Source organism: Schistocerca gregaria, chromosome 4 (assembly GCF_023897955.1).
Source record: "Schistocerca gregaria isolate iqSchGreg1 chromosome 4, iqSchGreg1.2, whole genome shotgun sequence".
NCBI classification, from domain to species: Eukaryota; Metazoa; Arthropoda; class Insecta; order Orthoptera; family Acrididae; genus Schistocerca; species Schistocerca gregaria.
In genome coordinates, this window is record NC_064923.1 from 651,579,522 (window position 1) to 651,597,413 (window position 17,892).

A 17,892-nucleotide genomic window follows, 5' to 3' on the forward strand; every position below is an offset into this window, starting at 1 on the left:
AAAAAATGTTCACCTTACAGGAGTCACAGGTTTCAAAAGAAATAAGACTGCGGAGAAAATACTACTTAGCTCTGACATTGATGGAATCTACTTCTAACAGTCCATGTTAGTGGTAGCAGATTTGAAGCAAAGAATTGGGGCTTGAATAGATGGTACCCAATGGAATAATAATTGACCTTGACAGAAAAGTAATGGCTATTGGTGCTGAGGGTAAAGTTAAGATGATTATATTAAATAATGCTAAAAGTAAATACCAGAATAATGAGCCAACGTGGAAAAGTTCACAGGCAGTAACTGATAAAGGCAGGAATAAAGACAAGAAGGAAACTAGCTGGCAAACTGATAGTAGTCACAGAAATGCAATTCTTTCCATTGTTGAACAGGCTTTGTGTAATATTATTTTTTTATTTTATTTTGACAATATTTGGTTTCTTTGTAATAGAAAGAATTCCTCATACCAGAGAAGTGATATTAACCAATCTGAACTTAAGAAGAATGGAAGGCTTGTACAGTATGCAGAATTTGAAGAAATAAATGCATTCAGAGCAGAAAGTATGGATAAGATATAGCATGTTTTGTTGGTCACTGTATTTGGCTGTTAGATATTTTGAGAAATGCATATTTGTGCTATCAGCTGTACAATTGTATATTTATCCTCTAATGGCCATAAATTCAAATAAATCCCTAGGAATTTCAATTACAAACAACTTAAATTGGAAAGAAAACATAGAAAATGTTATGGGGAAGAGGAACCAAATACTGTGTTTTAATGGCAGAACACTTAGAAGATGAAATAGATCTACTAAAGAGACTGCCTACACTATGCTTGTCTATCCTCTTTATTCTGTGCAGTGTGATATCCTTATCAGATAGGATTAACCGAGTACACCAAGAAAGTTCAAAGAAAAGCAGCATGTTTTCTGTTATCGAGAAATGGGAAAGAGAGTGTCACTGACGTGATACACGATTTGGGATGGATACCATTAAAACAGAGGTGTTTTTGATTGTGACACAGTATTCTCATAAAATTTCAGTCACCAACTTTCTCCTCGCACATAAGGAGAAACAATCATCATAATAAGACAAGGGAAATCAGAGCTTGCACAGAAAGAAGTAGGTGTTCTTTTCTTCAGCATGCTGTTACATATTGGAGTATTAGAGAATTATTGTGAAGATAGTTCAGTGAACCCTTTGCTAGGTACTTAAGTGTCATCTGCGGAGTATTGCTGTAGATGTAAATGCAGATATTGCTTTTGCTTATTACAACTATCTCAAAAGCAGAGAAACAGTGTCCATCAGTGGATCAAAGAGCTGGTGAAAGCGTAAAAGTCCACACCAATGACTGGCTCAGTGATGTACACGATACAGAATGCATTGCAGCCTTGGCGAAAGGAGCACAGTGTAGACAGTGGTGCCGTGTACCGTGATTTCCGAGTTGTTTGCTGAATGGAGTTGTAAGGGTACTGTTGGTGCAAATGTCAACAAGCTGAGTTATGGCAGGGAGCTGATGTATGATATCATGTCTATCACGAACTGCTGATGTTTCACGAGGTTGGGCACAAAGAGGCGCCACTGTATGGGCACCATTGTGGTGATGTGTGCCTGTGCAGTGTGTAAAAGCCAAACGTTACTTGTTTCTTCTACATGGGTTGATGCATCTATATTGGACCACTGACAATGTTTAGGTAATCACAGGGCGTGCAACACTTACAGGCAGTGCTGCCGAAAAGGCTGGGAAATCAGCAAGCCATCAGTCAGGGGGCGAGTGGTATCTAGTGTGTTGTTGCCATGTGGCATGGGCTGGGTAGACAAGCTAAGGGGTCCACAATGTTGTTTCTCGCATAAGAAACACATCAATGGTTGCACAGAGTTTCCACCAAAGCTGAGATGATGTGAACTCCTGATGCTGCTGCTCATACATGGCCACCTGAAGTTGCTGTTCTGGAGTGTGTGAAAGTCTCTGTAATACAGTGGCTTTCGTTATGCCATACTTACGCCTTACTAGTAGGGTCAGGATAATGCCACTGATGAGTTCAGCTTGTGCCACCTGATGGCAGAGTAGGTGCACAAATGTGGTGGTATCATCGGAAATTCCAAAAGTCTCAAAAATATGTTCCACACTCATGACCCATAATTCTGGATGTGCAGCATTGAATGGTGGTAGTTTTAAATGTATGTCTGACTGCTGCAATGAGAAAGGCGGCTGAACAGTCACATCTGTTGACATGTTATGCAACACGCCTGCAGATCTGTGTAAGACACAACTGGTTGCAGTGGAGTGGGCAATAGTTGCTCGAATCAAATACGCAGTTTGGAAGATGCAGAAAATGCCAGCACAGAGTTGTATATAGTTTGCAACTGTTGCTGAAAGGAGGCAGTATTGTCCTCAAACTCTAATATTAGGTTTGGAGCCGGTGGCCACTGTTGAGATGTGACAAGGCCGGTGTTAGCAACAGAAACAGTGCACTGTTGAATGTTGCACTCAGTTTTAAATATATGATTAGCTTATGGACAACACTGCTCCTGCTGCACTGACATCCTTGAGCAGTTGTCCACAGAAACTGATTTGGTGGACAAGTTGGTAGGATACTGCCAGTGGTACACAGTAGGTTATGTGGTGTAACACTTTACTAGCATGGGCTACCTCTACCTTGTTTGTACAGTCCACTGTCTACTAAGCACTGCCACTTCACTGTTTGTCAAAGACCTTTCTGTCTGCCTTGTCAGAGAGATTCCCATGGTGGGTCAATATGCCCACAAAATTATTCCTTCCATTCAACAGTTTATGCATGGGTATCTCTGAAGCAGAGATGTTGCTGGGGGAGCTAGCTGCATATTAAAATATTGTTACTATTCAATGCTAAACAATGTTCTTTTGACATTAAAAAGTATCATCTTGTCAGGAACTAAAATAATTTATAATTGGTTTTTGTAAACTGTTTTTAATGAAATCCAGGAACGCATTGCACTAAGTGTATCTCAATAATAAAGATCGTACTGAATCCCAAGTTTTAATGAGAATTCAGCATACCTCACATTAAAAGTAACAATAATTGTCTGTCTGTGGTTACCATAGTAGCACGGGGTGTATCAGTTACCCATGTGTGAAAGTTATAGTGCCAAAATTATGTGAGATAGTTAATGTTTATCATCACGGCTGTTTTATGTGGTCAGAAATAAGGAAAGAAAACTATGATATCTGATAACAGTAGGAGAAATGAACTGAAATACAACACCAGAGAGATCTAATCCTGGTGTTGGAAGGAGTAGTGGTATACTGCATGCGGTGATAAGGTAGAAAAGATGGACAATGTTAAGCAAACATTAAGAGAACTACGCGAGATAAAAAAATCCTATGAACCAAATTGTACTGAGGGATTCAAGTGAAATAATGAGCATAAAATACTGATACAGAAAGTGGGAAATGGAAAGGTGTGAGAACAGGGATAGAAATGGGTGTACAGAGATTGAGGCCTGGGTGTTACAGGATCAAAATATATGGGGACAGCTCTCACCTATGCAATTCAGAAAAGCTGCTTTGGAGAAAATAAGAAAATGAGATGGGAGGTATAAGTTATGAAGCAGCTATTGAAGCCAAGCATGGAGAATCCATTGCTCTGCTTCTAAGAACAATAAAGAAGCTGCTGCACCAGATTTTGGGATATGTCACATCATATATATGTTTTATATCTAAAAACAAAGATGGTGTGACTTACCAAACAAAAGCGCTGGTAGGTTGATAGACACAGAAACAAACACAAACATACACACAAAATTCAAGCTTTCGCAACAAACCTTTTCTTCATCAGGAAAGAGGGAAGGTTGGATATGTGCGGATGGATATGTGTGTGTGTGTGTGTGTGTGTGTGCAAGTGTATACCTGTCCTTTTTTCCCCCTAAAGTAAGTCTTTCCGCTCCTGGGATTGGAATGACTCCTTACCCTCTCCCTTAAAACCCACATCCTTTCGTCTTTCCCTCTTTCCTGATGAAGCAACGGTTTGTTGCGTAAGCTTGAATTTTGTGTGTATGTTTGTGTTTGTTTATGAGTCTATCGACCTGCCAGTGCTTTTGTTTGGTAAGTCACATCATCTTTGTTTTTAGATATATTTTTCTCACGTGGAATGTTTCCCTCTATTATATTCATATATATGTTTTGAATTTTTCTACCCTCCTGACTCCAAATACAGTAAAATATTTGTGGTTTAGTTGTGTGTGTGTGTGTGTGTGTGTGTGTGTGTGTGTGAGAGAGAGAGAGAGAGAGAGAGAGAGAGAGAGAGAGAGAATTGAGCCGAAAGCTACTAATGTTTTCAGTCATGTTTACAAGTATGTTGACAACTCAATGTCTCCACTATTCAGTGACAGGTTACCTTTACTCCTAAACTAGCTGAGAAATCCAGTGTTGCCCCGATATTTATTTATAGCTGTGCCTGAGACTTCATATGGGTAGAATTTATTTTTGATGTATAAGGCTTCTTTCTATACAACATCTGAAGTAAGGTCCACACCCACAACCACAGTCTAATACTCTCTGGTGCAAAACATGTTACCATTTGAGAGCTGGAGAGAGAATACCACTCCAAGTGGTCGGAAAGCACACAGTAACATATGCTGTAAGGATAATGTTTGCTTTTAACTATTTTCTATTTAATTAAAAAAATAGTGGTTATATTTTTGTGTTTCATGCATTAATAAATAACCAAGAGACACGAATTATCATAAACATTTGAAGAATGTCACAGTGATTCAATGAGATGGAATATTTTCAAATATGTGAATCTTTGAAGCTTATTCTGCTGAAAGCAAGAGAATATAAACACATATTTCATGTGTTAGAAAGATATATTTCTGTTGTTGTCTACAGTTATTAGCCTTAACACTTAATTTTTTAACGAGTCTAATGATTCATCCATTCTTACATTTCACTTGACTTTCTAATACATGAATATTTTTGTAAATGTAATTACTTTTGCTTCAGGTGTGAACGTGTTGAAGATTCTTGCAGTTTGTCACTCAAATTTAGCAACAAAGTGGAATTTATTTACTCTGTGTTGGAAATCAGTCTTATTGCTTTTGATGATTTATTATCAAACCTGTGTGGTTTTCCCTTAAGCTACAGTTGTGGCAACTTATTTAGTGCATTAAATAATGTAGATATTCCACTCCATATACATTCCTTACGTTCCACATTCACTGATTTGGCTGAAAGTGTAGCAAACAAAATTCAGCATTGGTGTGCAGATATACGATATCTTTCTGCAAAAAGTCAGGTCTTTTAGTGCTTACTAGCAATTTTCTGTTATTAAAGGAAAACAACGTTATTCAGTAAATGTCTGTGTGTTACCAGAGAATCTAAAGTAAACTGCCATGTAATGTACCATTTTGTTCCTCCCAGCATCCTTAGGAAGATAAATAATGAGAAATGTGGCATCATTTTCTAGTTATTGTCAAATTTTATGGTGCTACATTGTACCCACCTATAGTAAGAACAATATTACAAATCAGTATAAACATTAGTATTTGCACTCATCTGATTTTGTATTTAGAAGTGTTACTTGCTGTCCACTTGGGGTGCTGTTGTCAATGGGGTAACAAAAAATGAGACAGGGTGTCACAACTTTTATGATACATTCTGCCTGCAACATGAAGTATCTGGCCTTGTGCTTTATTTAGGTTATGGCATAAGATAAGGTCACCAGAAATTGTACACATTTAAAGTAATATGGGAAACTGTTAGGAATGGGCAGGATTCGGTGCATAAAAATCGCTCACCTACACTACTTCTCGTCAAAATTTCTGCTTCCATGATGTTGCATTGGACGGAAGTAGTTTTAAGCCTTGTGCCATTATACAATTCTGGTGGGCTTAAATTTCACAACAGAATACTCAGGACACCATTTTTCAAATTAGTTTTGTATGAGGGAAAGAAGGCGCACTAAAAGTGTTAAAAATTCTACTGGATAGTTAGCAGAGTCATCTTGCTTCATAACTCTGTCAAGAGAGATACACTCTACATCTTCTGTCTCAACATGAGTAAGTATGTCTGAGATAATTCTTGCAGCTTAATCATTTGTATGTGTCAGTGTAGCCCCCTAACAACGTCAACAGTTTTCATGAGTTGTTTGCATTTGATCACGTATAAGGATGTAATGAGGTCTTGTGTGAATCTATGTTGCCTCCTATTTACAGCTATACTTTCACTGTTAACTGCATCCATTTTATGTGTTGCACAGACTTGAGCTGTTCACGCATGCTCTTATCTCATCCGTTATTGCTCACTGGTAATGTCAGCCTAAAATACCACACAAAAGGATCACAACACCGTCCACAGGTGGAACAGTTTCTTGAATATCTCTGAGGGTTCTATCAATCACCTCTACTGCTGTATGATTAGAATCCTGGCTTAGTCACTGATGCTGGATGTGTCACATAGTGTGTGTTCACACAAGCCAAAATCTATTGGGATCTTAAGCATTGTGTGAGCAGTTTTAACACCAGGTGATGAAGTGGCTGCTATTACCAATAAAGACATGGAAAGAGCTATTTTTCCTTGGGCTCTTAATTGGGCCAACATGATTTTAGTGAGGAATGTTTTCCCTCTACCACAAACTGCATCCGAAAACAGAATTTAAATACTGTGCACTGTTCTCCCATTACATTTTAGGCACCATTTTGCAAGGTTTCCACAAGTTCTGCTACATTAAAACTTATTTCCACTGTGTACTTTCTGTTGATGTATTTGCCTTCTACTATTGGTGCTGGCAGGCTGTACTGAGGAAATGTATTTCTTTCAACTGACATACCCAAATTCTGAATAGCCACAAAGCATTGATTAAGAGCACTAATTTGCAATCTATCAGTCAATTTGCTTTCTATATTTTGTCCAAACACTAGATCGCGTGTTTCTTGGCAGCTTATCCTGATAGTTTTGCCACAACATTGTAGCATCAGAAAAGACATTAAAAAAAACACATCAAAATGCAAACAAATGACAAGTGATGTGGACGGTCATTAACATATGCTTTAACCAGAGCATCCTCCCAGTGTTTGTCATCATTAAGTATGTGTCACTATAAGCAAACATTACAGTAAGCGGGATATTCGATCCCATTATCCATTAGCAGACTCTCAAAAGAAATAGATCCCCTCATTGTATTAAATGCAAGAACAAGTAGAAACTTTTGGCATTGTTTAGATGAATTGTAAATACCCTTCCAATAATGTGTTCTTTAAATATGCAAAGCGGGCTGTATAAAGCTCTGTCACTCCTTCTATAATTGAAGATATATCACTGCTTCTCATAAGTACAGTATGACAGAACTTCATTATACAACAGTTTTTGCAAAATAATCAGTTTCACAAAGCTGGAAGTAAGCCAACAAAGTTGTGTATCCTGGGTTTCCTAAATGATCTGTAATATTTTCAGGGTTAAAATATATCCACTGTCCTTCTCCAAGGTGACTATCAAGATGACCCGCAGGTGGGTGTGAATAGAGAAGTTGAAAATGTGCTATACTGTCTATGAAGAGGTTATCTACCAGCCTAACTGAAACCTTGTGACTTCGTAGTGTTCATTTTTCAATACAAATATGGCTTGCTCTCTCCCTTATCTGTGGTGTACTACGCCACAAGCAGACTCTTAAAACTTTAAATTAAGGTATCTTCCTTTTTCCACAGTCTGATGACGCCTATATGTTGCCACTCGCTATGCTCAAATCACCTATGAAAACCCCATGAAAATCTGTCTAGCAGTTTTGGAGAGTAGCATGTTAAAACAGACTATGTTTTTAAAATAGTCTCACTGTATTTTGTTACACGTCCTACATCACCTGCAGTCAGTTTTTGGCAAATATTTACAATGTACTGACACAAGAGTTTTACAATACTATTACTAGTATAGATTACTTATATTTTACCAGAACTTTCAACACCAAATAAATACAACAGATTCTAACAAAGGGCATGTGTTCAGTTATTTCCAACTTTTGCTAGTGTAGTCAGTTTATGGAGTATTTATCTAAGTTAATTTATTAAGTGTCCAACAAACCACCACACTGCTGCTACTGTTTTAATAAAACAACTTGATGGAATTTTCAATTCAATAATAGCTAGTGACAGGTTGGACTCACTACCAAACATCTCATTTCACCTTCTGCACTTGGAGTTCACCTTACGGCTGAAGGTCATTTTATATAGGTTTTTTTTACCATACTCAAAATACATTTAACTGAGGCAGAATTCTTGCTCTCTGTAATAATGTTGCTCCTTCATGTCACAATCATGGAACAACATGTAGAGCTTATGTTAACAATGATCATGAAACTTAGCAAAGTGTATTTACTCCACTGATATTATTCCACTCATTTTAAATAACTAATTTTTTCCCTGTCTTTCATCTAAATCTACTTATAAACACATAGTGTGCTGTGTACATAAAAAAGCCAAACTACTGCTCATACAATATATCACATAACTTAATTATCAATGTGACAGATTACAGCCTGTTGATTACCAGTATACTGACATTCAGTTTTGCTTAAAAACTTGTTAATTAAGAGAACCCAAAGTTGCCAAAATAGGATGTTGTATGAAAATTAGTACGAGAGATAATCAGCAGTTTGAGAGGATTGATATCATGCATTAGGAAGCCCTAATTTCATTCTTTCCAGCAACCAAAGTCATTTTCCTGGAAGCTCATTAATGTAAGAGATCTTCATAAATAAAGTCTGGTCCACTCAAAATAACTTTTGCCATTTAAGCCAATATGGTTTCTGATTTCAGCATCTGACATAATACTTTTGGTGGCTTATTTTTCTAAACCTAGTACTGCCCTCAGTTATTTAAGCCTCTGATTAATAATTTGCATAAATTAGCAAAATTTTAAACACTGAAAGTTTAGATGTAAGTAGGGAAGTCATTGTGGAGGTGTACTGTGGATAGTACTGTAAACTTTCACACTTTTATAAACCAAGTATCTTCAAGATAAAACAAATCATTATTGGAATGTATAGACCATCTTAACTAGTAAATGTTTACCCTGCGGTTTTATAAACTAATGTGTAATATATCAGATCACAAAATATCATTACACAAATCTATATATACTTCACCCCACCCAAAAATCCTCAGTCTGTGTCCAGCTCCCACACAGTTAACATCTTTATGAAAGTCAGCACTCAGAAATCGCACAAGTAAGATCTATGCACAAAAAAAAAAAAAAAAAAAAAAAAAAAAAAAATTGTGTAACATCCACAACTATTCTGCAACATGTTCATAGTAAACAAATCTGCCACAGTTGTAAAATACTCTGTTGACTGATGTCTTGCATAATATAAGTTGCTATACACTTCTGTTGTGCAAGACTTCAGTCAATAAAGTATTTTACAACTGTGGTCAATTTGTTTACCACGAACACTGGGTAAAAAGTTCTTGGTGAATGTGCCATGTTAAGCACTAGAAGCCTTTGCTGGCAACACCCGAACTGTATTCTAGGTGTTCAATATCCCCTATCGAAGCTGCTTGTGACCTCTCTGACAGAGAAAAGGGTTTATATGCATGAGTACAGGGTGGAAGAGAGGACAGCAACAACGAGATTGAATGAATATTGCAAGTACGTGGGAAGTTGTCACTGACTGTAAAGGAATGCCTGACACAGACAGATGTTATGTCTACATGGTTGTGCCTAAGTGGGAGGAACCATGGGCTGTCTCATGGAGGGCTGTCATTGTGTATGCTTGGCATGAATGCACTGTACACTTATGTGATGCGAATAAGCTGTATGCATAGAAATTGTGTGTTGGGACTGTGTCAGACATTCAGTCCTTAAGTACTGTGTACCAATGGTTGTGTCATCGTTTCATGATTTTCCATCCTTACAGTGTACTGTTATTCGTACAAAAAACTGTTCATATCTACGCTGACAGAAAAAAATCACAGCACCAATGAGGACCTGTGCGACATTTTCCAACTTGTTTTTTGTGAATTATAAATTAAAGTGCACAGTAAACTGGTAATTGCTCAAATATAATTTAAACATATTAAAGGTGTGGACTAGTCTTAAATCATTGGTGTTGTGTCCATTTTATGATTTGAATTCACTGAATACCTACATTGTTTTCAATAAGACTACAAATTTAAGGTGCTGTCATGGACTTCAGTCTAAAACCGGATTAGTAACATCACAACCCTTCTTCAGGTTGGCAATTAAACATGAACTCATTAAACTGCTGGCTGGATTCCCTGAGATGCTTCCCACCTGGCACTGCCCAAGAATCATATACAGCTTATGATATGCTTCGGGCAAGCATAGTTACATCTTTAATTATCTTGCAAAACATATTTCTGGCTAATGTCACAATAATATGTAACAAGTTTGTTCCAAAAACCAAGTAGTAAAATATTGCATACATCACTGAAAAATGCTTTTAAATGTCTTGGTTGTTTTAGATTTGCATAGCAGTACATGCACTCTTCAATGGCAGTTGTTGCTGAAAAATGTGAATTCTATACGAAACATTTTCCCCATGACGGATGCGCTCCTGTCTACATTTAAAACTGAAGTTCTCCACTCTGATGGAAAATTTGTTAAAGGAGTACAAAAGGACAGAGTAATTCAAGACAGAAAAATATTTGAAAACTAGACTTTTCCCTATGGCTTCACTCGCATACGGATTCAATGCATATATTTGATACAATGCCTCCTACCCCTTCTCTGCATCCATCTCTTTCCCCCCTCCCATTCCACCTCTCTGCTTACCTCATCTTCCCACCTCTTTCTTTCTCTCTCTTCCTCCTCCCTCTATTTGTCCATTTCATCCACCGCCCTCTCTCTGACCATCTACATCTACATCTACATCCGTACTCCGCAAGCCACCTGACGGTGTGTGGCGGAGGGTACCCTGAGTACCTCTATCGGTTCTCCCTTCTATTCCAGTCTCGTATTGTACGTGGAAAGAAGGATTGTCGGTATGCTTCTGTGTGGGCTCTAATCTCTCTGATTTTATCCTCATGGTCTCTTCGCGAGATATACGTAGGAGGGAGCAATATACTGCTTGACTCTTCGGTGAAGGTATGTTCTCGAAACTTTAACAAAAGCCCGTACCGAGCTACTGAGCGTCTCTCCTGCAGAGTCTTCCACTGGAGTTTATCTATCATCTCCGTAACGCTTTCGCAATTACTAAATGATCCTGTAACGAAGCGCGCTGCTCTCCGTTGGATCTTCTCTATCTCTTCTATCAACCCTACCTGGTGCGGATCCCACACTGCTGAGCAGTATTCAAGCATTGGGCGAACAAGTGTACTGTAACCTACTTCCTTTGTTGTCGGATTGCATTTCCTTAGGATTCTTCCAATGAATCTCAGTCTGGCATCTGCTTTACCGACGATCAACTTTATATGATCATTCCATTTTAAATCACTATCTTCCTCACCCCTCTCTCTGTCCACTATTCTTCATCCTCCTCTTTCTGTTCATTTTCTCCTCTCCCCTCTACTTGTTCCACCTACCCACTACCCTTCTTTTCCTTCCACATATCTCCTGCATCATCTTCTCCTCCTCCCCCTCCCTCTGTTCATCTTCTCCTCCTTTCTCTCTCTGTCCATGTTATTATCATCCTCACTCTCTGCCTATCTCCTCCTGCCCCTATCTCCCTTTCCACCTCCCCCTAATGCCCTATTCCTATCCATCTCCTCCTGCCTCCTCTCGCTGTCCACTTATTCCTCCCCACTTCTTCCTGATTATCTCTTACTGCCACCTCTCCAGATCCATCTCCTCTCGCTAACCATCTCTTTCTGTCCCTCCCCCCCCCCCCCCCCAATTCCCTGTTCCTCTTGGCCCCTCTCTGCCCATCTGCTCCTGTCTCCTCTCTCCCTAACCATGTCCCCTGCCCCTCTTTCTGTCCACCCCCTCCTCCATCCATCCCAACATACCTCTAGCTCTGCCCAGCCACATGAGTAGCCACTGTAAAACAGGTTGATAAAGCAGTCCGATACTACTCCCACATCACACTTATCGTACAGGGCAGCCTTTACATCAGGGCCAAAAATGGTTTTCCCACAGGAGCATTAGATATGGGCAAAGAATTGTTTATTCAATGTCTGCCATGTAGGCTAACCTGTGTAACAGGCATGTTGTGTGGGAGTAATATTAGCCTGCCTTATTGAACTGCTTTGTAGGGCAGCCTACACATCAGGGTGTGCAAAACCATTTCTTGTCACTGACAAGTAAGTTCCCCTGCACAGCAGGTTGATAAGGGCGGCTCATACTACTCCAACAAAACACTCCTGTCATTCTGGGCAGCCTATGTCTTGGGGGCTGGAAAATCATTTCTTGCCCCTGATGTGAAGACTGCCTTGCAAAGCAGGTTGGTAAGGCAGACCAATTCTTCTCCCATACAATGTGCCTATCGTGCAGGGCAGTCTACATGAGAGTGGCTGAAAAACACGTTTCTGAGTTATGTCCATTCCCATGAGAGCAAGGGGGTTCTAAATGCAGTGCTGATACTAATGAAGTTTTCCATCCGTGTACCAAATTTGGTTGAAATTGATCCAGGGGCTTGGGAGGAGGTGCTGGACATACATACAAGCATGACACACGCGAGACAGATTTCTCTTTCTCTTTCTCTCTCTCTCTCTCTCTCTCTCTCTCTCTCTCTCGCTCTCTCTCTCTCTCTCTCTTACACTTAAATAATAACTACTGCTTTGTAAGCCATGAGCTGATCTTATCTGTTAACCTACTAGATAAACTATTTACATTATATTACAAGTCTTTTACAATGATATTTTTGTCACTGGAAGAACAGAATGCTTAATCATTGGTTAAATAAAAAGAAGGAATTTACCCAAGATGAACCCTGTGGCATCGTCCCTTCTTTCACTTTACAGCAAAACAGAGTTCTCTGTTTGTTACCACAGGAGAAAAGCATTGTGCTTCACATTTATGAGATATGGAAACAATCACTGGTGAACTTTTCCCCTAATTCAAAATTGTTCTGACTTATGCAAAAGCATAGCATGATCCATACAAAACAATCCTTTTGTCAAAGCAGCGAAGGTGGCTACAGTCTTCAATGAATCATTTAACCCTGCAAATGTTTCACATACAAAGGAAGAAATAACATTTTCAATTGACTCTCCTTTTTTAATCCAAACTGTAACTTTGATCATGTTCGCCTGGCACGTTTTTTGCACTCAACTTTCCTGACTATAGGTGATAATGACTAAAAAAATAACATTTCTCTCACTTACATGCTTGCACAGCCATATTCCGCAAGCCTGAGTTCACAATTAAAATACTGATAATGCTTGAGTGCACACTTGAATTTCATGTCACATAAATTATTATTCTTGTAAGTTAAGCTAAAGTCATGTGCTAAGCATTAATGTAAGCAAACTGATATTATTAAATTAAAAAAGATTATTTATGTTTATATGTTAGTGTTATTATCATCATCAAAATCTTATGCCACTAAGGTACGTCAGAAGTGGGAGTGACAGCACATTATATTTGGGGGTGGAAATGGAGAGAGAGGAGTAGGTTAGAAACTATTAACCCCCCTCTGAACCCATCACTGGATCCGCATCCATTTCCATTGGTTTTTCTCCCATCTGACCTTTAAAATAATTTGTGAGTGAAGCTAATGATGAACTGGTTGAACTTATGGGTAACATAACTTAATTCAATATGGTAAAACCATGTGCAATGTGTTATGCCATGGATGTTTACTTTGAAAGGGGTTTCACACAGCTTCAGTCAACTCCACAATTCTAGGCACAAAGGCCACAATCATCAAGCAGTGCAATCAATGGTGCATTTAGTGCATTTTATGTTTCTCATAAACAATCTGTACACAGTATCTAACATATCTACCACTGTTCCACTCACTGAAATGTTCTGCTGAGTAATTCCCATTCCATACAGATTTAACACATTCATCACTGAATATATGAGTGTGAGACTGTAAGTCCATTCTATTCCAATGTCATTTTTACAATTTATGAATCAGTATACATGTTATTGAGAAATAATACTTACATGCATATTACAAAATATATTTTTTTTGTATTCTGTTGGATACATTATCTGCGATACTTTTGCCGACAACTTTGCAAGTTTCTTTTCATACAATGATTCATCGGGCTTTCTGGAGTGCTTCATCCGGCTTTCAGCATCAAGTAATAGTTTCTTCACAAGTTTTTTAGACTCTGCATAGGGAACATAAATATTTTTGTAAATAAACAGTAATAATTAAGAATACAAAAATATTGAGTTAAATGCATCCAATGTATTGTCACAAAGTGAAAAAAAACAAATATTCTGGTAGATACCATCCGAATTTTAAAGATGTCTTTTAAATGAATTGTTCTAACTTACATACTTTCAAGATAGAATAGGACTGCAGTTAAGTACATATAGATTTCTTTTATCAGATAGATACATTCAAAACTAAATGCCTCTTAAAATGCAAGTTTCAAGGAATTTCATTTTAAAAAGAGTCAACAGCTCACTTGCGGATGAATGACAGTTATGTGTACGAAATGAAAAAAATCCTGGTTTTGTTTTATTTCCAGAATAAATCTTTTACTCTTCAGTGGAGTGGGTGCTATTTTGAAAGTGTCTGACTATTTAAAACTGTTGCTAGACTAGGTCTCAAACCTGGAACTTTGAGTTTCGTGTGCAATGTTCTTACTGACTGAACCAATCAGGTACAATACTAATAGCTATCTCCTACTTCTCAAACTTCACAGAAGCTATCTGGTATACTTTGCTGGACTAGCACACAGGGAAGAAAGGATACTGCACAGAAGTGGCATAGGCACACATTAGGGTATTGTTTTCAGAATGAATTTTCCCTCTAATGCTGTTGCAGACAGCTTTGAAACTTCATTTCTGCCATTTTAGCTCGAGTGTCCTCAGTCAGGCAATGATGGGCAGATGTGGACAGGAGTGTACAACATCTCACATGTGTGCAGCCTGGCAGTCAGGCCATGGCGTTCATGACTGTAAGCCTTGGTTGAGTGTCTGAGGGCAGGGATAGGCAAATGTCTCATACACACAAACATGGTACATAGGGGAGCCTGGCAGGTAGCCGTTATTACCTGTGCCAGCCTGTGGCAAGGATGATGGGCGCTTGTGGTCACCCATGCCCTGTAGGACAGCACTGGAACAGATTGCCCTAGGCTGTGACTAAGTTATTTGTTCACAGTATCATTTCCTTCCGGAGTGCTAATACACCAAGGTAGGCATCAGAGCTTTTGTCAGCAAGGCATACATCTGAGCTTTTGTGAAGTTGAAAGAGGCAGTGGCAGAAGCTAAACTGTGACGGTGGATCATGAACTTTGCTCAAATAGCTCAGTTGGTATTACCAATGCCTGCAAAAGACTTGGAGCTGAGTTATAGTCCAGGTGTGACAAACAGTTTTAATCTGCCAGAAAGTTTCAATCATTATTTTGTTTGTAACTGGCAATGTAGCACTTCTGATACAATTTCGTAATCAATCATGGATTGTAGTACCAAAGTTGATCATGACACATAACAACAAACTCTTTTGCCCTAATACAACATTTTTTTAATTTCTGTGAATACTAACCAAAAGTAGGTTGGCAACAGGGCACGAACATGTCCAATGTCAACAGTTACTGCGAGCTTCTTTTGTAAGATGGTGGATTGTGATTATTTTTGTGGATGTGAGGTTGGTTTCCATGTTGAGGGATTTGTGGAATGATAGTGAGGAAATGTTCAAGGATAGAAAATTGTGGAAAGTTAACAGGAGATGATTTAGGTGCAGTAGGAGTGGATCATGGATAAATTGAGGCAGGCAGGGTTCAGTTATTATTCTATCCTGGACTTCCCATTGTTGAACAATGTGGATAGTTTAATAGACTGCTACTCACCACTTCGAGGAGGAACTGAGTCACAGACAGGCACAATGAAAAAGAATCAAAGAGCTGATAATAAGTTTCAAGTGTGGTGCAGACCCCACGAAGCCATGGACCCAAGTTGTCAACGATGCACTATGCAGGCTGGTGGTGACTCCATAATGGTGTGCACTGTGTTTACATGGAATGAACAATGTGGATAGGAAAGAAGTCCATGAACAGATACTTAGGCATCCCCTTGGACAAATGACAAAATTATAAACCACATTTGAAGAAATGAGCAAGAGAATCAGGAACATGATGGACAAAATTATTAGTATTTCCAGTTATGATTATACACTGCCAATGCAAACAATAAGAATGTATCATCACATTATCTTAACTGCAATCATGGGATATTGTGTGAGTGCTTGTACGTACAGACTTCTGCTCAGAACATCAACACGGATAGTAAACAGGGTGCAATGGGGAATACTTCTTTGGTTGATGGGAGCTTTTGGCAATGTATCAGATGAGGCATTGCAAGTAATACTTGGAATATGTCCAACCGATCTCCAGATATGGAAAAAAGCAGCAATGTATTGGCTGAAGAAAGAACAATAGGAATACATGCCACAAGCAAGTTGCAAATTCATAATAAGATACTCCAACTGTTGCAAAAATGATGGGATGATGTGCAAACAGCATGGTGTACCTACTGCTTTCTGCCAAATACAAAACAGAGGCAGGGAATGAGGCATCTGAATCCTCAAGAGGCCTAACACACTTCTTGACTGGTCGTGAGACCTACACTGGCTATTGGCATCAAATTGGTAGAAGACAAACCTCCAAGTGTGCATATGGTGGAGAATGTACATCAGAACATACTATCTGGGGATGTCTTCTGTATGCCAATGTTGCTGATACTGCTTGGCAGCAACTGAATCAGCACGGAAATCTTGGTGTCAAGGAGATACTGCATTGTGAGACAGAATAGCAGATCTTGGGCAACACTGACAACACTGTTTCAAAGAAAGCTTGGGCAGCACATCATCTTATCATTCAAGTCCCATCTACTGGACTATGAGAGGTTGCAACAGAAAATCGAGGAGCAATGCAGTGAAGACAGCTGAGGTCAGCAGAAGAACAGCCAACTCTGCATGCACAGCCATTGCAACAACACTAGAGCGAAACACAGTTGTGGGCTGTGCTTCCACCCAAGGAACCAGAACTGGGAAGACGTGAGCCAGTGTGTGGCTGCACTCCTTCCCAGCAACAATGATACTCCCTCAGAACAGGGAAATTGCCCCTGCAACCCAGGAGCAAACATAGTGAAAGAGGCAGATGTAACCACAACACTCTCAATAGGGCTGAAGGAACTGGCAGCAGGGGCCTACAGATCAGGATGCAATGGAGTGCATCATAGAATTTGACAGACAAGAAAGGATGTTTTGTATTAGTAGCAGACATAGCTAGATTTGATAGTAGGCGTAGTTTCTATTTAAATAATAGGAATAGTTTTTTTCTAATTATTATTATTATTATTATTATTATTATAACTAGTGCTAGAAATAAAAACAGTGATGCGAGGTAGTACTGTGTGCGAGGTTATAACGTATATTGCATAATTTGTGTAAGAATCAATACAGTCTGAGTTTAAATTATAGGTAATGCCACAGTGGAATGAATGTATGAATGAAGAAATGAATGAATGGATAATAGCCTGCACAGTATGACACAGAAAAAGAAATCAAAATATACTGCATGAATTTGGACTGCAACTAATACTAGAGTAAGTACATCAGTATTAAGAAGAAGCATTACAACATTTCAAACAGATGCTCAACAAAAGAATCCTAAAAAATGTCCTAAACAACAGACTAAACATCAGAAGAGCAGCAGAATGTTCCATGAAGACAAGGAAGGAAAACTTTAATTTTAGAACGAAACAGTCTTCCAAGTACTGAGTCATGTCAGGATGATGATGATGATGACTCTAACAAAGAAACATATTTGTAATTCTAATTAAGCAAAACTTAC

At 38.8% G+C, this 17,892-nt stretch overlaps 1 protein-coding gene across 8 annotated transcripts in view; it reads right to left on the reverse strand.

Moving 5' to 3' along the window:
- LOC126267340 (DNA mismatch repair protein Mlh3-like) overlaps positions 1-17,892 on the reverse strand; it is a 127,580-nt gene that overhangs the window by 34,132 nt on the left and 75,556 nt on the right. For all 8 annotated transcript variants that reach the window (XM_049972460.1, XM_049972459.1, XM_049972455.1 and 5 more), the window contains one exon: positions 14,030-14,199. In XM_049972460.1, the coding sequence (XP_049828417.1) occupies positions 14,030-14,199 (170 nt within the window). The remainder of the gene's footprint in view (positions 1-14,029; positions 14,200-17,892) is intronic.